The sequence below is a fragment of the Odocoileus virginianus genome, chromosome 21 (assembly GCF_023699985.2).
Source record: "Odocoileus virginianus isolate 20LAN1187 ecotype Illinois chromosome 21, Ovbor_1.2, whole genome shotgun sequence".
Taxonomy (NCBI): domain Eukaryota; kingdom Metazoa; phylum Chordata; class Mammalia; order Artiodactyla; family Cervidae; genus Odocoileus; species Odocoileus virginianus.
The window spans coordinates 5,854,901-5,878,342 of record NC_069694.1 but is presented as its reverse complement, the minus strand read 5'-3'; the positions used below and the strand labels follow the sequence as shown (position 1 = coordinate 5,878,342).

The 23,442-nt window shown below is 40.3% G+C and overlaps 1 protein-coding gene across 1 annotated transcript in view; it reads left to right on the top strand.

Moving 5' to 3' along the window:
• The window catches only part of LIMCH1 (LIM and calponin homology domains 1), a 349,754-nt gene that overhangs the window by 120,885 nt on the left and 205,427 nt on the right, over window positions 1–23,442 (top strand). Inside the window, 1 exon segment of the mRNA XM_070451961.1 lies at window positions 21,643–21,713. Coding sequence (XP_070308062.1) covers window positions 21,643–21,713 — 71 coding nt within the window.

Sequence of the window (23,442 nt, the reverse complement as noted above, 5' to 3'; positions counted from 1 at the left end):
GCCTTTGACTGTGTAGATCACAACAAACTGTGGAAAATTCTTCAATAGATGGAAAGACCAGACCATGCCTCTTGAGAAATCTATATGCAGGTCAAGAAGCAACAGTTAGAACTGGACATGGAACAACACACTGGTTCCAAATTGGGAAAGGAGTACGTCAAGTTTGCGTATTGTCACCCCGCTTATTTAACTGCTATGCAGAGTACATCATGAGAAACGCTGGGCTGGAAGAAGCACAAGCTGGAATCAAGATTGCCGGGAGAAATATCAATAATCTCAGATATGCAGATGACACCACCCTTATGGCAGAAAGTGAAGAAGAACTAAAGAACCTCTTGAAAGTGAAAGAGGAGAGTGAAAAAGTTGGCTTAAAACTCAACATTCAGAAAACTAAGATCATGGCATCTGGTCCCATTACTTCATGGCAAATAGATGGGGAAACAGTGGAAACAGTGACAGACTTTATTTTGGGGGGGGGGCTCCAAAATCACTGCAGATGGTGACTGCAGCCATGAAATTAAAAAGATGCTTGCTCCTTGGAAGAAAAGCTATGACCAACCTAGACAGAATGTTAAAGAGCAGAGACATTACTTTGCCAACAAAGGTCCGTCTAGTCAAAGCTATGGTTTTTCCAGTAGTCATGTATGGATGTGACCAACTCGGACTATAAAGAAAGTTGAATGCGGAAGAATTGATGCTTTTGAACTGTGGTGTTGGAGAAAACTCTTTGAGTGTCCCTTGGACTGCAAGGAGATCCAACCAGTCCACTCTAAAGGAAATCAGTCCTGAATATTCTTTGGAAAGACTGATGCTGAACCTGAAATTTCAATACTTTGGCCACCTAATGTGAAGAACTGACTCATTGAAAGAGACTCATGCTGGGAAAGATTGAAGGCAGGAGGAGAAGGGGATGACAGAGGCTGAGATGTATGGATGGCACCACCGACTCAATGGACATGAGTTTGAATGAACTCCGGGAGTTGGTGATGGACAGGGAGGCCTGGCTGCTGCAGTCGCAGAGTCGGACACGACTGCAAGACTTAACTGAACTTGAACAGCACTGAGATAAGTTCCAGGGTCCTTATTGTTGCCTGTAAGACTGTTAGCTTCCTAGCTGTCATCTTGTCATTTCGCCACCTTATTACCTCCATTCTAGCCACGGAATTAGCAATAGCTTGACTTTTTCTTACGAGGCACTTCATGCCCATACCCACCTTTGGGCCTTGAACTTAACATGTCTCTCCTTTTGATGCTTTTCCCACAGAAATGAGCACCACTCACTGCCTCCATCTTAAAGTCTCTTGATTATGTGTTGCCTTTCACTTTAAAATATGTCAAGTAACAATCCATTTTTTTTGCCACTTTTTCATCCCCTTATTTTGCTTTGTTTTTCTTCACAGCTCATACTATAGCCTGATACCATATTACATGCTATATTATCTTCTGTCTACTAAACATTGCCATGAATTCAGGGAACACATTCCCAGAGTCGAGGTGTAGAAGATGTGCTCTGTAAATAATTGTTCAGTGAATGAATCTACGCAGGAACACAGGGACAAAACATACAAGTATTAATGACAGTTTATGGTAAATTACACTTCAAAAGCTACATTTTTTTCATTACTGGTATTCACGTGCTCTCATACACATAATCTCATCTAATCCTTACTTGTAAGACCGGTGCTGTCATTCTCCTATTTTATAGTGAAGGAAATAGCTACAGTGCAGATGCATTCACCCCAAATCACATAGCTAGTTTGTGGTGGAGGTGGGATTTAACCCCGGATTTTCTGATTATAAACCCTGTCTTATTTCATGGATGTGCTGTGCTGTGCTTTGTTGCTTAGTCTGACTCTTCGCGACCCCGTGGACTGTAGCCCACCTGGCTCCTCTCTCCTTGGGGATTCTCCAGGTAAAAATACTGGAGTGGGTTGCCATGCCCTTTTCCAGGGGATCTTCCAACTCAGGGACCGAACCCAGGTCTCCCACATTGTGGGCAGATTCTTTACCATCTGAGCCACAGGGAAGCCCATGAATACTGGAGTGGGTAGCCTATTCCTTCTCCAGGGGATCTTCCTGACCTAGGAATTGAACCAGGGTTTCCTGCATTGCAGGCAGATTCTTTACCAGCTGAGCTACCAGGGAAGCACTATTTCATGTATAAAAGACAGTAAGTGCTTTGGGAGTTGGAGATAAATTTGGTTTATTGAAGGATATGGGAGTTAGTGGGAAATTTTAGAGTATTTGTATCTTGAGATTTGAACATGGGATTATATATAGTTAAATAAAGTTACAGCATTCCAGACGTGGTCATAGCACAAGTAAATACAAGGAGACGTGGATATGTGTGGTGAATACACAGAAGGAATAGATGTATGTTGTAGGTTGAAGTTAGTGCTTGAGCTTTAGGCAGTAGGAAGCACTTAGAAATATTTGAATCAAGACTGCCACATGCAGAGAGTTTTGCTGAGGAGAGGAGATGAGGGGGAAGGGAGTGGGAGCAAGGGCCTCGGTTGGAAGGACTTGCTCAGAAAGCAAGAGAGGCAATTCTTTGCTTAGAGGTAGGAAAAAAAGGTGCCAAGGTTAGGGAAGATTCCGGTAGCTCCCAAGATTTTGGAAGATGACCTTTTTCGTGTGTCTGCGGTTGCTAATCTTTCTAAAACAAGACATTGTTTTGAAAATGAAGTTTGAAAACTAGTCAAGTCTGAGGGCTGGGGTTTTGAGTTGTTAGTAGAAATCTTGGAAGGGTCATGATGTAAAAAATAACAGAAACTGTAGAACAGCAACAGTTAGATCTTAACTCAGATGTAAAAGTACATTTTGAGCTTCTATCATGTGTTAGATCTGACTTCTTAAAAATGTGAAGATGTTTCTGTAGCTTTTTGTTGTTGTCGTTATTGTTGTTTTAGATTGTGCCAATCATGCTGTGTTGACGTTAAACCATTATGCTTCATGACTTCAAGCAAGGTGAAGCTTTATTTTAGATGCTGACTTACTTCGCACTGGTTTTTAAATAAATGTTCCAGGGCAGTCCTTGGTGGAAAGATCTGAGTGGAACAATGCTTAATATTTCAAAGTGAGCACTTGAAAATCTATTTGTGCTTTGTAGTAATAGGATCCCTGAGGTTCCAGAATGTTTTTCAAACTGGTTCACTGGTTCTTGGAGGCCCCGCTATCCCAGGTCTGTGGAACTGGCAAGGAATTTGATGTAATTGCTTTTGCACCTGGCATTTGATGGGGATTGTTTTGGAAATTACTTAGTCATATAACTACAAAATATCTAGTGTTTATCCTCTTAGAGATTGGACTTAATGGCCAAATGGCTTGACTTGACCCTATCTATGGTTCAGAGCCATTTAATTGTTAAAATTCTTGACCACTGTTTTCCTCAACTAAATTACAAAGTTAAAATGAAACGTGTTTCATGTCTATATTTTGAAGCAGTCTGTGACTTTTTTTATGACTTACTGATTTCAGGCTTATGCTGTTCTTGACATTTCCTTTAGCTCTGTACACGTCCCTCCTTTCTTCTTACCTGTCTCAGCTCATCCCCACTTTCGGGGAAGTCTTTCCTCTTCAATACCTCAGTCTCACTTAACCTTTGTTTCACTTCTCTGAACACCTGTATACAGCGCACTTGTTTTTCTTTCATTAACGTCACTATAAACTAGGTACATTATATAGTTTGTTTTTAAAATTCCTTTATGGTTTAAAATAATCTGCACAGAAAAGGCAACTCTGTGGGCAAGGAGTGCCTCATGAGTCCCGCCCGCACACCCCATTTTTTTCTAGAGAAGCAAGAAAAAAGACCTTTGTTGTTGTGCTTAAATATTAGCTCTTCTGCTTTTAGATTTTAGTAGTTTTTTCAAATTTTCTAAAGTACCAAGGAGTCCAGTGCAGTAAAGAACAAACAACTCATGTGACGAAGTCATTGGTGGCACTATGCTGTGCCTACCAGTGCCCTGGAAAGTCAGTTTCCTGATACACATTCTACAGAACCCTGATTCCACTCCCGAGACTTTTCTTGACAAAGAGTCTTGATAAGCTCTGTAAACTTGATAAACTCTTGGTAACTTGGTGAATAGTTTAAGAAACACTATTTTATCCCCCACTGGAGGATCTCAGTGCACATTAGCGTATGATTGGCTCTGAGAAGCTCAAAGTGGAAAACAAAACAAAACTCAGCATTCCCCGAACATCCTTGACCAGGCAGCCTTTTTTCCGCATCATCTCTTAATTTCCTGCGGAACTAGGCGGACATACTTTGGGAAGTGCTTAAGTGTTTCCTGTCTTAGGTAGGCCAGAGAGTAAATGTGAAGGTCAATCCCCACGAAATAATAGTTTGATCTCCCTCGGACACAGTGTGGGAATCAAGTGTTGTCTTTGCATTTTGATCCCTCCCAATGCCGTGCATTGATGACTCAGTAAGTTGTGGTGTGAGGGGCCTGCTTGTATTACCTCGAGAGTGGGGAGGGGATGCATGTGGGCGCTCACGCGTGTCCTTTGCGGGCTGGGTCTGCCCCTCTGTCCTCAGCTCACGCACTGCGCAGTGGCGTGTCCCGGTCCCATCGCCATCAGCACGCTGCATAACGGACGAGGCTGGAGAGAGTTCGGCAGCAGGTGTTCTGGCAGTTTAGAAAAAGAAAGGACAGAGCTGTCGATTGTTGCCAGCCGCACCAGTCCTGCCTGTCTTCCTTCTGCAAACAACAGCTGCCTGTGTTGGTCAGGGGCAAAATGGCAACTGGTCTGCTTTGCTAGTTCTCCAGAGCAGCATAGTCAGCACTCCTGTTTGGATAGTTTGTGTCCTTATGTTGGAAGCAGAGGGTGGAGTGTATTTCCCTCTTTGTCTTCTAAAGTATTGCCACGATCTAGATAATTGTCCACAAATTCATTAAAAATTGAATCATGCAGGTAGTTATTAGCTATGCTATTAAATATTATTGTTGGTCCTCTTATAAGGGTGGAGGGGTTTCCCTGGTGGTTCAGCAGTAAAGAATCCGCCTGCAATGCAAAGACGCAGGAAACACAGGTTCGATCCCTGGGTCAGGAAGAGCCCCTGGAAGAGGAAATGGCAACCTGCTCCAGTCTTCTTGCCTGGAAAATTCCATGGACAGAGGAGCCTGGCGGGCTGCAGTCCATGGGGTTGCAAAGAGTCAGACACGACTGAACTATGACTGAGCATAGCCCTGATAAGTGGGGGAAGGAAGTATGTCTGTAAATATGGGACTCAAGAGAATACAGGCTTTCAAGAACCTGAGTATGTTCCACAGCCAGGAAATATTTAGGGCAAAGGTAAACTGTTTATGTTTCATTTTAAATTGGGAAAGGCCTGTTCTTTGGATTATTATTACTGCTCCAATTTTGGGAAATTCAGTGAATTCCTTTTGCTTTCTGATTGCCTACCTATAGCCAGAAATCAGGAACAGCCCCTCTGAAAGGACAATAGATTTATATCATCTTCGCATTGAATAGTTGTATCTTTCTGTAAGATGTTGACTGTTTATGAACAAGGGTGTGAGAAAGTTTAGAAACCTTGGTACAGTTATATGCTTTTCTTTCCATGGTTATTTGTTAATTTTCCAATGTCATAGAAATAGTGATACATTTAAAACACCACATTTAAGTTAACAGCCTCATGATGTGTATGTGATACACAATGCGAGTTCATGGTGGTATTCAGGAGCCAGCTCATATGGCTCAAGAGAGAAGATTGTGTTCATTTCCTCCTCACTCTGTGTTCAGTGACATCGACTGAGGTGGAAATCCGCAAGGGTGGGAATATTTACACCATGGACATTGGCTCTTCTCTCCTCCCCATCTCCTGAAAACCAGTTGTTAAACATTTAGTAGAACACCGTGGGTTCTAGGCCATCTCGCAGGATGACTTAATTATAAGAAATTTGAAAAATATAACCAAGGACTTCCTAGAACAGTTTGCCTGTTCTAACAACAACACAGTTACCTTTGCATGCCATTTTTCCTTTTTTTCCTCTTTCTTCACTTTTGATTAGTGAAGTTTTTCAAGATGATGTATGGGCAGAGGGTTCTGTTTGGTTTTGTTTTTGGTTAAATGTGGATCTCACCTACTAGGGAAGCCCTACCTACTTGGGCTTCCCTGGTGGCTTAGAGGTTAAAGCGTTTGCCTCCAATGTGGGAGACCTGGGTTCGATCCCTGGGCCAGGAAGATCCCCTGGAGAAGGAAATGGTAACCCACTCCAGTACTCTTGCCTGGAGAATCCCATGGATGGAGGATCCTGGTAGGCTACAGTCCACGGGGTCGCAAAGAGTCGGACATGACTGAGCGACTTCACTTCACCTACTATGTGTATAACAAATAGCCTTGTCTTTGCTGTAAGTTACCTGGAGTGGGACAGCCGTATACTGTTCTCCTGTGGCTCTTTGTAACACCTGGAAGGCAGGACTCCTTCTTTGTTGATGTGCAGTGTTTATGGAGGAAACATTGTGTAAGGAGAGCTAAATACAGATTCTGAGCGGAATTCACTCCAGTAGAAACCAAGATGGCACTGCTCCTTCAGTGGGGTCAGCCGCCACATTGAAGTGTCAGTGAGGCCCAGGAATGAACAACACTTTAGTCGGCTGGGATTGCCACCTGCTGTCTTCATCACAAAGCAGCCAAAAGAACAGATTTCCTGCCATAATACATTATTTGTGAGTTTAAAGAACCAGAGGAAGATAGGTAGGGGAATATTTTGTTTTGAAATGCCTCATCGTCTCAAAGGAAGCATCTTATCTTCCTTCTAGTCCTGTTCACTCCCCGTTAGTGGGTGTTTATTTTTTATCCCATAGAGGATCCAGTTGTATGTAGGGTTCTTTCAGGTTGGATTCTTTGGCTATGTGTGATGATTTTTTAAATACAGAGATTAAAGTCCAGTGACATCACAGAGATTTCTATGATTTCACCCCATGGTGTTGAGTGAATTGACACTACGTGGCAGACATTTTGGCATTTTGTGGATTTGAGGGTTTATGTCCTTTTTCCACTTTTTGAGGAAGAAGCACACTGAAGAGAAGAGATTGCATAGGCAGTAGGAAGTTAGATCTTTATTTACAGCTCAATGGACACAGGCATATTTGGGCAGTACAGCCTTCTGTTTAGGAAAGTGGGTGGGGAACCAGATTGCCCAACTTAGAGTCCTGACTCTGCCACCTACTGTGTGAAATTAGGCCATACTTCATGGTCTATACTTGAATATCTCCATTTGGAAAACAGGGATAATAATAATACTTCTATTGGGGCCTCTGATAGCCCATTGAACACCTTTGTGTAAACTCAGAAAGATATCATGGGTAGCCTCTTTGAGCTTGAGTACAGACAGTGGCTTTATATGAATTAGGAAAATAGGACTTTTCCATAACTAGTGTTTGTGCAGTTTGACAGAGAGAACTCAGGCTGGGCTTTGGCCCCAACTTGCCTCCTCAGCTGGGCTTCTTTGTTCAGGGCACCGCTGTGAGACCAGCCGCCGTGTCCCTTATAACCGCACCGGGGAACTGAGGAGTGAGTGAGTCGGTTAAGGTTCCATAAAAGCTGCTGTTACTATTACCATCAAATCTTCAAGGTGGAAACCTACTGTGTAGCTCAGGGAACCCTGCTCCGTGCTCTGTGGTGATCTAAATGGAAAGGAAATCCAAAAAAGAGGGGAGGTGTATATACATAATGTTTGTGCGTGTGTATATATATATATATATATATATATATGATTTACTTTGCTGTACCATAGAAACTAACAACATTGTAAAACAACTCTATCTAATAAAGTTAATTAAAAAAAAAAACCCAAACCGAAAAATACATGAATATCAGTGGCAGGTAGCTGTACACTTAGCGTTAAGCATTAAATTTACCAAATTAATGCCAGAGGTGAATGAATGATGGTGGCACAGTAATGATTTTAAAATGTGGGTTCTATCTTATAATCATGACACATCACCCTCATATTTTTATGTTAAAGGACATCTAAGGTAATAAATAATTTCAATGTAAAAAATACCTGCACATTTCTGTTTTATTCTGTAACATGTATAATAAAGTTAAATTCTTCATCATACTCCAAACAAAACTTCTGGGTAGAATGGTTAGGGTGGAAGAGGGATCAGAGAATCTGTCGCTTTGTGCAGAGTTATCTTCGACGTGGAGATTTGCTGGAAGCCCTTGGTTATTAAAGAGCTGTGGCTAACTATGGAGAACAGTGTGGAGATTTCTTAAAAAACTGGAAATAGAACTGCCATATGACCCAGCAATCCCACTCCTGGGCATACACACCGAGGAAACCAGATCTGAAAGAGACACGTGCACCCCAATGTTCATCGCAGCACTGTTTATAATAGCCAGGACATGGAAGCAACCTAGATGCCCATCAGCAGACGAATGGATAAGGAAGCTGTGGTACATATACACCATGGAATATTACTCAGCCATTAAAAGAATTCATTTGAATCAGTTCTAATGAGATGGATGAAACTGGAGCCCATTATACTGAGTGAAGTAAGCCAGAAAGATAAAGACCATTACAGTATACTAACACATATATATGGAATTTAGAAAGATGGTAACGATAACCCTATATGCAAAACAGCAAAAGAGACACAGATGTACAGAACAGACTTTTGGATTCTGTGGGAGAAGGCGAGGGTGTGATGTTTCGAGAGAACAGCATCGAAACCTGTATATTATCTATAGTGAAACAGATCACCAGCCCAGGTTGGATGCATGAGACAAGTGCTCGGGCCTGGTGCACTGGGAAGACCCAGAGGGAGCAGGTAGAGAGGGAGGCGGGAGGGGGGATCGGGATGGGGAACACATGTAACTCCATGGCTGATTCATGTCAATGTATGACAAAAACCACTACAATATTGTAAAGTAATTAGCCTCCAACTAATAAAAATAAATGAAAAAAAAAATAAAGAGCTGTGGCTAGAACCCAGTTGTCTGGACTTTCAGCCTCCTACCAATCCTGACCAGGTGTCTCTAGACAACCATGGGATTTAAATAGTAGAACCATTGATAGAAGATAGGGACAGGGGCAGTGTGGCTATTCCTGACCTCACGTGTCTGCCTAGAATTATTCAAATTGTAAAACCTCAGAAGATGATGTGTCCTTTATTTTCCAAAGCTTAATCGTACACCAGCTCCTTTGTCTGATATTCAAATGTTTGTTTTTTAAAATATACTATGCATTAGGCATGTGTGGGTCTCAGCCACCATTTGTTGTTGTTGTTGTTGAGTTACAGTTATTTCCAACATTGTTAGTTTCAGGTGTATGGTGAAGTGATTCAGTTACACATATCTATATTTTCTGATTCTTTCCCATTATAGATTATGACAAGATGTTGAATATAGTTCCCTGTGCTATACAGTAAATCCTTGTTTGTCTATTTTCTATGTAGTGGTGTGTGTCTGATAACCCCGTACTCCTAATTTATTCCTTCTCCACCTTGCCACCTTTGATAACCACAAGTTTGTTTTCTAGTTCTGTAAGTCTGTTTGTTTTGTAAATAAGTTCATTTGCATTAGTTTTTGGATTCCATGTATAAATGACATCATATAATATTTGTCTTTTCTCTATTTGGCTTACTTCACTCAGTACAATAATCTCTAGGCCCATCCATGTTACTACAAGTGGCAGTGTTTCATTCTATTTATGGATGAGTAATATTCCAGTGTGTGTGTGTATCACATCTTCCTTATCCACTCCTCTGTCAATGGACATTTAGTTTGCTTCCATGTCTTGGCTATTGTAAATAGTGCTTCTCTGAACATTAGGGTGCATATATCTCTTCAGGTTAGAGTGTTCATCTTTTCTGGATATATGCCTAGGAGTAGGATTGCTGGATCATTTGGTAACTTGATTTTTTGTTTTCTTAAGGAACTCTGTACTGTTTTTCATGGTGCCAGCCACCATTTTAATAAGTGGACCTGAGGAATATTGTTAAATAGAGGTGTATTTCTATTATATTTGAATGAAAAACCTTTTACAGTTGGTATTTTCTGACTGCAAAGACTTTTCTGAGTTTAACAAAATGGAAAATGGCTTTTGTTTCTAACAAAAGAAAAGAGAGTGATTGAGCCACTGTGGAGGTCAGCATCTATATCCCCAGCGCTCCCTTTAAAATCCTTCTAATTGTAAAGTGTGACACAATTACAGAAAACCACATGCATTCATGGCTTGGTTTGTCATTAGAGTGGACAGTCTTGGAATCACTGTGTCAGGAAGGAGATCCAAATCAAGAAGTAGAATTTTGTCACCCCGGAAGCCCGTCCTGGACTCCCTCCCGTTGGTAATTCCTTCTTTCCTTCTGAAAGTCACTTTCTCGTTTTATTCTTCCTTGCTTTTCTTTTTAATACTTGTGTTGCCCAGGTCATGCCAACTTTTAAAAGGACAGGCTGTTTAAAGTGTGATCACCCTGTCTGTGTAATGAGCATTTCTCTGTGTTTTATTTTCCTTTGGTAATCTAATAACTTGTTTGGGTGAATTCTAGTAGTTTTCTAACTCGACTTTGATGTGTTTTAAAATACCAAGTACTGCTGAAACACAACAGCTTTGTGGTTACTTTGGATTCTTAGCTAAAAATTATTCCATTATTAGAATATCAAATGCTGAAATTGATCAGTTCTTCAGACTGTCACAGGACTGTGTGTACTTGGCAGGGCCTATAGTTCCATTCTTTGCCCCAAATCAGGAAGCCAAGGGGCTTGACCCCTCTTCCTTCCCATCCTCAGTACGAACGTCATGTTGATTTGAAGACTGGCGAGAACCATTGCTGAGTAGTGAGCAGGCGAGGCAGTGGATTGGACAGATATGAAGTGACTGATAGTGAACTGAATAAGTGACTGTCATCAGTGAAAACAAATATGGAGAAGTGTTCCAAGGAACAAACGAGGAGGTACCAGGTAGGTTTTCGACTTGAGTACTTTCCTTGGACTGCTGAATGGCTGTCAGTCCTAGCTCTAGATAACATTTTATTGTGAATATTCTGTAACGTGAGAGAGAGAGGGAAAGGAAGGAAAGAAGGAAGGAAGCAGAGTTGTTTGGTTAAAGAGACCGCGTACCCACTACCTACCCAGTTTCAGTAATTGTTAACATTTTCTGTATTTACTCCTTTTTAATAATTTTATAATTTATCTATTCCTTTATTTTTGGTTGCATTGGGTCTTTGTTACTGCACGGGCTTTCTCTAGCTGTGGTGAGCAGGGGCTACTCTCTAGTTGTGGGGTACAGGCTTCTCATTGCAGGGGTTTCTCTTGTTCCAAAGCATGGGCTCTAGGGTGTGAGGGCTTCAGCAGATGTGATGCGTGGACTCAGTTACCCTGCAGCGTGCAGGATCTTCCGGGACCGGGGGTGGAACCCGTCTGTGACCCCTGAATTGGCAGGTAGATTCTTAAGCTGTGGACCACCAGGGAGGTGTCCTATGTTTCCTTCTTACACACACACAGTTCATACATCCTCCGAGTATTTTTTCAACCTTTTCAAAGTAAATTGCAGACATTAGACCCCTTTCCCTCTAAATTCTTTAGTGCGCCTCTGCAAGGTATCAGAACGTTCTACAGAACCGACATGCCACGGTCACTCTTAATCATGTGAAATAGTGCCATATAACTGATATATATTCAGATTTCCCCAATCGTGCCCAAAATATCACCTGAAAGCCTTTTTTAAAACTAGAATTTCATTAAGATGCAGACAATTGGTTGCCATGTTTCTTCAGTCTCAACTCTCCCTTCCTCTTCAAGACGTTGACTTTTTGAGGGTCAGTTTTCTATATAATGTGTCATTTTTTCTGGATTTGCCCAGTTGTTTCCTCATGGTCTCATTTAATCCAGTAGGTGTGTGAGAGTCTGTCACATTGTGTGATTTTGTACCCAGCACTCACAAACCCAGATCCATCTGTGAGCCAGCACATCTGCCTCAACCATACTCAACTTTCTCTTGAGCAGGATTTCTAAACAAAAATTGCAACCACCCGGTTCAGGCTCTCCAGCGTGGATTCTTTTCTCATCCTTAGGGGGAAAGAAAATGTACCAGAACTTCCAGTCAGTAGTAAATGTCCTATGAGATGGTTTCTAATCATGATTTCTAAGTTCTAACAACCTTGTAAAACCGATTTCTGCACCAGTCTTTTAAAGATGACGGAGCGAGCTCAGAGAAATGGAGCCATGTGCCCTGTGTCACATAGCTCCGAAATGTCAGACCTGAATTTTAGACCCAGACCTTCCCTGGTAGCTCAGACAGTAAAGAATCTGCCTGCATTTTTACCTGGAGAATTCAATGGACAGAGGAGCCTGGTGGGCAACAGTCCACAGGGTCGCAGAGAGTCAGACACAACTGAGCAACTAATACAATACCTGCCTAACACAGATTTGCGTGTTCTGAGGACTGGATGCAGTTCCATGTGCAGATCTGTCAAAATTAGCCAATAATTGAAGTGTTTATTTAAGAAGCACCTTGATACCCAGGTAAAAACCACCCAGTAGATGAAGCTTATCTCTGCTCCTTGCAATGGAAACAGCACAGATAGCCCAGAAGCACTCCACTTGCCCGTGTTTTTCCAGGACTCTTTCTTTGCTCTCATATCAGTTGCTAATACTTTCTGTTGTGTTAAAGCACGTGAGTTGTTTGTCTTTCTTTGCAGTATCCGTTCTGTTTCCTTGGAAGGTAAGAACAGCCTGAGGATGTGCAGACACACTCACTGCTAAACCCAATCACATGTTCCTGGACTGACCCATTTTCTGTGTTGAGAGCAGGCAATGGCGAGATCGGAGGATTTAATGCTCCCAGAGTGCTTTGGAGCATTTCTTGTATTCTTAATGAGATTTTTTTAGTGGAGTCTGTCAATCTGTGGCTATAAACAGTGCCTTCTGGGTTTCTGATGACATGATGAAAATATAAATGGATTCTGCAGATTGCATTTTATTATCCTCAGCATTAAACACTCAGAGCTAGTGCTGGAGAGGATCACAGTCTGATAATGTTGATTAAATAACCTCAGGCCTAGACTTCTGTGCTGTTTCGTTGCCATCCCAAGCTGAATAGATGTAAGGCGCTATTGTTATTAAAGAGAGGGTAGTAATGTCATTGTCATTACAATATATGCCTTCAGAAGGCAGTGGTGGGGGGTGCTGAAGCCCTGGCCTGGGTGAAGGGAGATATGGTTCTGGTTTCATCCTTACTGATAGCTAGCTTATGACCTTGAGCGAGTCATTTGATTTGCAGGGCATTATTTTTTCTCATCTTTAAAATGAAGAACTTGTGTATATAATTTGGACTTATTCTGGTGTAGTGAGAAGGGGCATGGGATTGATCTATAAGAAGATTTCCGGGTCCTGTGTAGGAAGGCTAGAAAGGAAGCTGGTGTTTGTTTGCTGAGAGGTGATGGAGGCTTACGCTAGTGTGTGGCGTAGAGATGGAGGGTAAAGGATAGATCTCAAGTGCATTTTGGAGAGAGGAACTTTCCTCTTCTTGATGGTTTGAATGTGTCTGTAAGTTCCTGGTGATGGGAGATGGTGGTGCCATTCATTGATATGTAGGAAACCAGAAGTGGAACAGGTTGGATCAGAGGACAGATGTCATGAATTTTGTTTTGATCTTGTTAAGTGTGAAATATTTATTAGGTACCCAAGTGGATATGTTAAGTAAGAAATTGGATGTTTGATTCTGAGCTTTAGGGGAGAAGCGTGAATGCTACACATAAAAACGTGTTAATTATCATATGCAAGATGCTTAAAGGCAAGATATTTAAGCTCGTAAAAGTGAAAGAGTTATCATATGTGAGATATTTAAAGACTTGGGGCTGCCCAGGGAAAAGAAGCTTGTGGCTATAGAGAGAACAAAGGAAAGGTGAAGAAAGAAGAAAAAGAACCATGTTTTACACTTAGGAAATGAATGAAGTAGAATGACTTAAGGCAACAGAGAAAGGAATGTTTATTGAAAGAGTCAGGAGGAAAGTCAGGAGTATCTGGTAGTGGGGAGTCCTAGGAGAGGCAAGTGATCTCAAAAGGAAAGAATGATTGACTGCCATGATGCTGAGACCTTGATTCAGATCAGAGGAGATAATGTCTGTTGGATTAGGTGGTGTGGTGATATTAGAATTTAAGAGGAGAACCAGTAAATCATGGCATCATTTAAGACCAGGGAGGAAAGATCTGCAAAGAAGCACTGGAAAGAGAGAAATCATAAATGAGATCTATGGTAATTCTAATATTGTGGCCAATATTGACACTGAAGTTTCTTGAGCTCTTTTTATGGATTAGGCACTGTAAAAGGAAGGGTTTGACGTACACTCATTTATTTATTCTTATGTAATTCATTTATTCTTCATGCATTTGGAGGAGGTTTAATTATCACTTTGTAGGTAGGGAAGCTGAGGGTTAGTGGAAGTTCATTAATCTGCTTATGATTTAGCTTGTACTAGTGGAGCTCAGTTAAATTTGCAGGTCTCCACTCAACCCTTTAAGAATTCTCAGTGAATTCAAAGAGGACAGGTGGATGAGCTGTGATGACAAGAGTAATAGGAACAGGATGCTCATGTAGGGGTTTGGACAGTGAAAGGAAGGAGAAAAGTGAAGCTGCATTAAGTTAGGTGTTTTAGGAAAAGTGGGAAATCATTATGCTGTTAGCACAGAGACAAAAGATTCTGTGGCCTGCGGGGTAAAGTTGAGATAAAGGTAGCACCTACGGATAGGAAGAAAGGGGATTCAGATCTTTCACAGAGGAAAGAGAAAGTATATTAGTTTCTTTTGAGAGGGCAGAAAAAGATGAAATGATATGAATAGGTATGGTCTATAAAGGAATGTTGGGGGGTGGGGGCTAGGGGTGGTGGTTCTAAAGGAAAGTCTGGCTAGATGGTCTTAATCTCACTGTGATTCAACAAACAAGGTCATAAGCTACACAATGCAGGCGGGAGGGTCCATAAGGATGCCACTCTTGTTCCATCTCTTTAGGAATGGGGAACTGGTGGGAACTGGTGGGCAACAGGGAGACTGATTGCCAGAGTACCTCTCCCTCCCCCATCTTCTTGGATGTCTTTGTTGTTTCGGGTTCAAGTTCTGAGCTGCAGGTCCTTTACCCCCTCGGCTAGGTCTGCTGTAGCACCTTACCTCCCACCACCCTCCCCTCCCTGCCTTCCTCGCCCTGGCCTCAGCCCTCAGGACATTTCCTCTTTGTTCAAATGAACCTTTGGACAGGTCTTTGTGTTTGCCTGGGATGCCCTGTTCATCTCCTTCCTCTGAGGGATCCTTTCTCCTCGCTGGGACCTTCTCACATGCCAGCTCCTAAAAGGCTTTCCTGGGCTGTCTCGGGCAGAGTTCCTCTCTTTGCTCAGGCGCTCTTTGCAGAGTCAGCTGTGTGTAGGAGGGTGAACTCTGCACGCACAGTATCTGAGGTTAAATCTTGTCTCTGCTAGTTACTACTTTTGTGTCCTTGGCCAAGTCACTTAACCTCTCTGGGTGTAGGTTTCCTTGACTTTAAGAAGGAAATGATAATAATCAGATCTACCTCATAGGGCTATTATAAGGATTAAATGAATTCGTATGTGGCACACATTTAGAACAGAGAGAGCCTAAGGAAACTGCTATTTGAATGTGAACTATTATCATTCATAAATTCATAAATAATTTCTTTAGTTGTGCAGTTCGTGTTAATTGCTTGCTCCATGCTCTTGCCCCTATATTCCCTCTAACACCAGCTACTGTTTTGTAATGCTTTATCTTTCCTTGTGGACTGTGGATTCTTACTGAGTAGGGTCCAAATCTTGTTGTTTTGATCTCACTCACATCTCTTATACTATTTGGCCTGAGGTAGGTATCTGGTAGATAATCGTTGGTTGATTGCTAATTCTGGCTGAAATAAGAATGACTTGAGATGGTTTACAAAGAGTTTCCATAGGATTTTGATTTGATTTTTCTAGTAACCCTGTTAAGGTAACAGAAATAGCAGTGGATTTATTTCTCAGTAAATGTGAAAAATAAGAACAATTCTATTCTGCTTTGTTTTTTTTAGGTTTAAAATGAGACACTCTTTTTGTTAAATATGTCAAATATTCTCAGAAGGGAAGTGAGCATAATGAACTGCAAATAATCTTCTCCAGTGAATTAAAGAGATGTGGTTTTCATTTACCATTGGTGGGAGGAAATCAAACCTGTTTTTGTACAATAATTTACATAAAATGTCTCTGTCTTCCAAAGATTAAGTCCAAATATAGTAAATTTTGTATTTCTCTCCCATTTCTTGAATGCAGGCACCATTACTTTGCCAGCCAATAGAATCTCTTCTTAAGATTACTATAATAGGGTTTTCAGCATTTATTTAAAATCAGACTGCAATTCATTAGTGGACTGCAGCTTGTCCACCAGATTGCTTTCAAAAATCCTGAATATTTAACATTTGGAAATACAATTTGCATAAATAGTAATGATCAAGATGAAAGACTGATTCTCGGCCCTCTTTGACTGTTCATGGCAACTGGTTGATAACGAAGGAAACAAAGTAATGAACAAAATGTGACTTTATGACACAAATTATAAACACATCATAAAAATGTTACTGTAAAATCATGTGGTTTCTGTATTAGACTGTTTATTTTGAACTCCTCCCAATTTTAGTTACTCGAATGGTTTAGAGCATTGACATGGACAAACTCAGAAATGTAATTACCTTTTAGTTATTATGGGAAGGAAATTGAGTACAGATGAGCTTATTACCAATAATTACTTGCATAAAATAGTGTGATGACATGTCACGAAATCCTCTTGCTTCTGCTTTTGGTTTGATTGCTAAGGTAGAAGAAAGTGATTCTTTTCCTCTAAAACTATCAAGGTTTTGGTATGTTATCCATTCGTAGACTGTTTTAGTCTGACAAAGCATGCCATCCAACAAATATTTTGGTTAGTAAAGAAAGTGAATTAATTCTAAACCATAAAGTAGGAAAAAAATTTGGCATTGGGTTCTCCTGGAAGGCTTGCCGGGCATAGTTGGTGATGTAATTGCCACCCTGAGTACTTCTGAGGACCCCCATGAATGAGGGAGATGTATGCAAGTTCATTGTATCCACCCTTAAAATAATGGTGGTGTTTAATAGCTTCGTCCATGTCCCTTTGTTTGTGTTCATGCTTAACGCCTTCAGAGAACTGTAGAAACTTTGGCTTTTACTGAGTGAGATGGGGAAGTATGGAGCGGAGATTGAATGGAGTAGTGACATGACCTAGGTTGACAGGATTACCCTGGCTGCTGGGTTGAGAATAGATGGACGAAGGCAAGTGTGGAAGCAGTGAGCCAATTGAGACTCTCATCTAGGTGTAAGATGATGAAGGCTCAGAGTAAGGTGGGAGATGTGGTTGGATTCTGGCTAAATTCTGAAGGGTGAATCAACAGGGTTTGTTGCTGGGTATGACTGGGCACGAAAGATTGGGGTCATGCACGACAGCTGCAAGGGTAGAGTTGCAAGGACTCATTGGTAGGTAGGTGAGGATCAGCACGGTGTGAAGAGCAAGATTTGCTGGGGTGATGGGGTGCAGTTGACACTGCACGCTTCTCTTCCCCTCTTAGCCCCTGAATGCTTCTGAACCTGGGCTCTTTTCCCACCCACTACACGTCCCAGATCTCCATCTTTTTAAGGGCTCTATTAATCTTCCCATACTGTTATGGGTCCTTGGAGAGTGATCACAGGCTGATGGCTTGGCCAGTGCCTTGTCTGGAAGGTTCCTGAGAGTCCCCTGTCAGTCGGGGTCCAGGTGGGAAGATTAGTGAAGAGTTTAGCAGTCACTTTTCATTTCCCCTGCTCATGGTCTGTTGGTAATGGTGGCTGATTCTTGGTAGTTATTTTGCTTTAAAAAAAAAAATAGCAATGGCTTATGCTGTTACAAAGAGAATGGTAATTAACAGTCTTTATTGTTAAAATATGCAATGTGTGACTTTGTAAATACATTAAAAAGATGTTGCTAAGATGGGTCATTGAGACAGGTCATCCAAAATCCTGATTCCAATGAGATGTCCTCCATTTCTGAGTATGAACTTCGGACTTACTTAATATACAAGGTCAGGGCTTTGTAAAATTTACTTTACATATGAATCACATGGGGAATGCTTTTTATTATTATCATTTTCATTTATTTTTATTAGTTGGAGGCTAATTACTTTACAATATTGTAGTAGTTTTTGTCATACATTGACATGAATCAGCCATGGAGTTACATGTATTCCCCATCCCGATCCCCCCTCCCACCTCCCTCTCCACCCGATCCCTCTGGGTCTTCCCAGTGCACCAGGCCCGAGCACTTGTCTCATGCATCCAACCTGGGCTGGTGATCTGTTTCACCCTAGATAATATACATATTTCGATGCTGTTCTCTTGAAACATCCCACCCTCACCTTCTCCCACAGAGTCCAAAATTCTGTTCTGTACATCTGTGTCTCTTTTTCTGTTTTGCATATAAGGTTATCATTACCATCTTTCTAAATTCCGTATATATGCATTAGTATACTGTATTTGTCTTTATCTTTCTGGCTTACTTCACTCTGTATACTGGGCTCCAGTTTCATCCATCTCATTAGAACTGATTCAAATGAATTCTTTTTAATGGCTGAGTAATATTCCATGGTGTATATATGTACCACAGCTTCCTTGGGGATGCTTTTTATTTTAGTTTATTTCTTTGGGGGGGATGCTTTTTAAATGCTTGTTCTACGTCGGTCTTGGAGACAGTGGGGGGACTGAGAGCCTGTATGTCTAACATTAATTCCAAACGGAGATGCTGCTGTCCCTACTAGTCTCAGGACCAGACGTTTCAGTGGCACAGTCCTTGCTGAATTTCTGGAGTCTATTCAGCTGTTGACCCTCCTGACGAAGGTCCAGGTGCCTCTACAGTGAATAACCTGGACTTGGACGAGTAGATGGCGTTTGGACCAGTGGAGAGCAGTGTCAAGGTTATTCGGGGACCTAATGGACACGGGCAATGGGGGGAGGAGGCAGAGGGGAAGGGACAGAGGTGGAGATGAGCACCCGCCTCCACATGATGGTTCCTACTCTCACTTCTACAACTAGAAACCTAGGAAATTGAATTTACTCAGACTGCCTCTTGATTAGCAGGCTGACTTTAGACTATTAAACCAACTCTACTTGAAATTTTTTAGTTTCTATGCATCACATACAAAATAATTTTAAGTAGTACATAGGAATTTTTAGATGGTTCATAAGCCACCCATAGTGGAAAGTATTATTTCCTTTTCGTTTGTCTCCAAGAGTGTATATAGAGTTGCATTACTTCTTTCTTTAGTATTTGCTGTAATTTACCAGGTAAGCCTTCTGGACCTGGCATTTTTTGTTTGGGAAGGTTATTTTTATTATTATTTTTTTTGAGTGGACTATGGTTGTTTGTGTCAAAGAATGTATTTATTCAATTCATCTAAGTTGGTGAACTTATTGGCACAGATTTACTTATAATATTTCTTAGTTATCTTTTAGTGTCTATAGAATCTGTAATGATATCATGTCATTCCTGATGTTGGTAATTTGTGTCTTTCTTTTTTGGCTAAAAACCAAAGGTTATCAATTTTATTAGCTAAAGGTTTATCAGTTTTATTGAGCTCAAATAACCAACTTTTTATTTCACTGATTTTTTTTTCCTCTATAACTTTTTGATTTTCTATTTGATTGATTTCAACTTTGATAGAATTTTTCCTTTTTTTCTACTTAACTTGGGCTAAATTTTCATGAGGTAGAAGCAGAAGTCAATGATTTGAGATCTTTTTAAAAATATATTTGCTCCATATACTGCCTTACAGTCTTTCCATACATTTTTATTTTGCCATATTCTTTCACCTTTAAATACATTCTAATTTCTTTTTATTTCTTCTTTGAACAATTGGTTGTTTAGAATTGTATTACTTAGTTAAAAATATTGGGGTTAAGGATGTTTGTTGTTAATTTCTAAGTAATTCATTTTAAGTTTGTGGGGAATTGTTTTCTGACACAAAATTTGGTCTACTTCAATACATGTTTATTGTGAACTTAAAAAAAAAGAAAAATGTTTATTTTGAACTTAAGAGGAATAATGTTTATTCTGCTGTTGTAGGGTGAAATATTTTAGAAATGTCAATTTAGTCAATTTGGTTGATAATGTTGTTTAAGCCTTCTATATCCTTATTGATTTCCTGTCTGCTTATTCTATCAATTATTGAAGAGAGATATTAAATCTCTGACTCTAGTTGTGACTTTATTTATTTCTCCTTGTAGAGCTATCTGATTTGGTTTGTGTCTATCTTGAAGCTTTTTAAAGAAATTTGGTGTAAAAATGTTTAGAATTATCTCTCTGGTGACCTAAACATTTTGTCCCTATAAAATGACTTTCTCTGCTCTGGTATTATTCTTTATTCTCTTGTTATTTAGTTGCTAAGTTGTGCCTGACTCTTTGTGACCCCATGGACTGGAGTCTACCAGGCTCCTCCGTCCATGGGATTTCCCAGGCAAGAATACTGGAGTGGGTTGCCATTTCCTTCACCAAGGGATCTTCCCGACCCAGGAATCGAACCTGCGTCTGCTGCATTGGCAGGTGGACTCTTTAACCTCTGGGCCACCAGGGAAGCCCATTCTTTGTTTTAGAAGTTGATATAACCACTATAGCTTTCTTTTGATTAGTGTTAGCATGGTGTATCTTATTCTATCCTGCTTTTAACCTATTCATATCTTTCTATTTCAAGTGTGTTACTTGTAGGCATCGCATGGTTGGGTCTTGCTTTATTAATGCAATCTTTCTTTTACTTAGGGGTGTCTACACCATTTACATTTAATGCTCTGATTGATATGGTTAGGTTTAAGTCTATAGTATTGATATTTGTTTTTTATTTATTCCATCTTTTCTGTATTCTTTTTCCCTTTTTTCTTTTTTATTGTTAGGGTATTTTTTTTTTTTTATAATTCTATTTAATCTCCTTTCTTGACTTACTAACTTTATTTTAAAATTTTGCTATTTTAGAGGTTGCCTTAGGATTTACAGCATGCATATTTACCTGGCATATTGTAGATGCTCAGTAAATATTTACCGAGTAAAAAAATGAATGCTTTGGTGTCCAGACCAAAGGGCTACTGAGTGTTGGAGGCATCAAGAGAAGCCATCAGTGCTCAGCATGGTTCACTCTTTCCCAGTTTTTATTTTGCTTTTTCATACCATGTTAGCATGGGTATTGGCTTTTTTCATACTGTCTTGATGTTAGTCTCTCAAAGTTAGACGTTCTGGGTCCTTCTCTCTGCCTCTTAATGTTTTAGCAAATGGACTCTTTATCCTTAGGTGGTACTTTCTGCAGGCTTTATTGAAAGTGTAGGTTGGGTCCTCAAGATGAAAGAGGCTGTGACCTTGACTTATCATGGCCAAACCGCCAAAGTAATATCCTTATCAGGAAGAACAGATATTTTTAAAGTTTTGAATAAGAAAAAAACTTCAAAGAAATGGTCTATTTAAGATTAGCTGAGCTAAGCAAAGTGACACATGGAAAGGAAATTCAGACCTAACAGATTTTTCCCATTCCTGGAATGCTACCAGTTATTTAAAGTCTCTTGAAATATCTTGAAAAAGAATCATTGAGCTTCCTGATTGAAAAAGAAAAAAAAAAATTATTCTCTGCTTTTCTTTTCCAGCAAGTAACCGGCCGAAGTTTTGGTGATAAAGATTTTCGGACAGGATTAGAAAATGGAATCCTTCTCTGCGAGTAAGTATAGCCTATATTCAGTTGGTTTCATTCAAGAAAAATCACCATTGCTGTTCAGTTTGTCTGCAAAACTTACAGAGTTTGTTTGGAATGCATTCACAGTTTGAATCTGAAATTTTAAAAAAAGATCACTTAAGTGGGTTAGGCAGTAAATATAAGCATATTGGTGCAACAGGGAGTGGTGGGGACTATGGTATTTTCAAACTAGATAAAGAAGGAGTGTCTGACAGCTGCACCTCAGCTCCAACCAACTTTTACAGTGTAGCAGTTTGGGCCGAAGTGATTGGAAGGATGTAGACCAAATTATGGTAACAGCAGCAGCTTTTCTCCTCCTTATTCCCTCCAAACAAGAGCAGTTTCTGCCAAGTAAAAGCAGTGCTTCTATTTACTGACAACCTCTTGAAACTTGCCAGGTGATGTTCCTTAGTAGACCTACTTCCCTGAGGTATTTTGAATATATTTAATTCATGCTGTTGACAAAATAACTGTGGTGTTCAGTTTTTATGCTTTGAATATGGGCTTTGTTGTAGAGTGCTCTTATGATGATGTAGTCAAGAATTTCTGTGTGGTGATTCCAGACATGAAATTAACTGTAGCCTTAATACTTAGAGATGGATGAACATAAATATCAAATCAAGATTTCAGAGTTTTGAATTGATTTAATACATTCTGTAATTAGGATATTTATTTTTGTTTTATTGAGTTGAAATGTACATGCATGAAATGCAGAACTTCTAAATATGCAGCCTTATGGGTTTCGGGAACAGTGTACACATACATGCATGTAACCTACACCCTGATCAAAATACAGATCAGAAAGCTCTCCTGTCCCTTCCCAGTCAATCTCAACCACCTGTAGAATAGCACTGTTCTGATTTCTATTACCATATTATCTACTTTGCCTTCTCTTGAACTTTATGTAAATAGAATCACACAGAGTGCAGTCTTTTCTTGGTGACTTGGAGAATATTGTTTGAGACCCACTGATATAGTTGGCAGAGCACGGGTGTTGGAGTCTGAGAATTAAAGATTCAAGTCCTTTCTTCCCGCCTTAAATTATTTAATCTCCTTGCATCTCATTTGCTTCTCTTTAATAGGGTAGTAAAAATTTTACAGCTCTTGCATGTTTCATAAGCTTTTTGTAAATTTCAACAGGATAATGTAGATAAAGTGCTTTAAAAAATTACATTTGCTATACAAATGTGGATTTATTATGTAGCAGTTTTCAATACAGTTCATGTCAACATTGATATTTCCTGCCTTCCACTGCCCTTCTTTCTTCAAAGAGTAACTTATATCCTCTAATTGCTGTTTCCATACCTTCCTTCCTGTGGAGTCTCTTCCCTCTTCTCACACTACTTGCCTTACCATGTGTTTTTCTCTTTAGAAAGTCTAAGTCAGAGCTCATCTGTTAAGTAAACCACAATTAGTTCAGCGTCTCACAGAGACAAGCTCAAACAGGCTCCAAACACTTCCCTTGGGTTCTAGCACTTGCTTCTCCAGTGAGTCTAGGCTTGACCCTCTGATGTTAACAGATTCACCAGAATCCAGTATAATTTACGTGCATCGTGCTTTCTGAAGTCTGTAGAAGTGGGTCTTTGGAACCAGCTTTTGTTTGCCTAACATCAGCTCCAAAGATTCCTATAGGCATTCACCTCTCCACCATGTGAGGAAATCTGTCATGGAGTGATGTCTCTTGCCTGCCTTTGGACTAGATGGGCTCACCTGA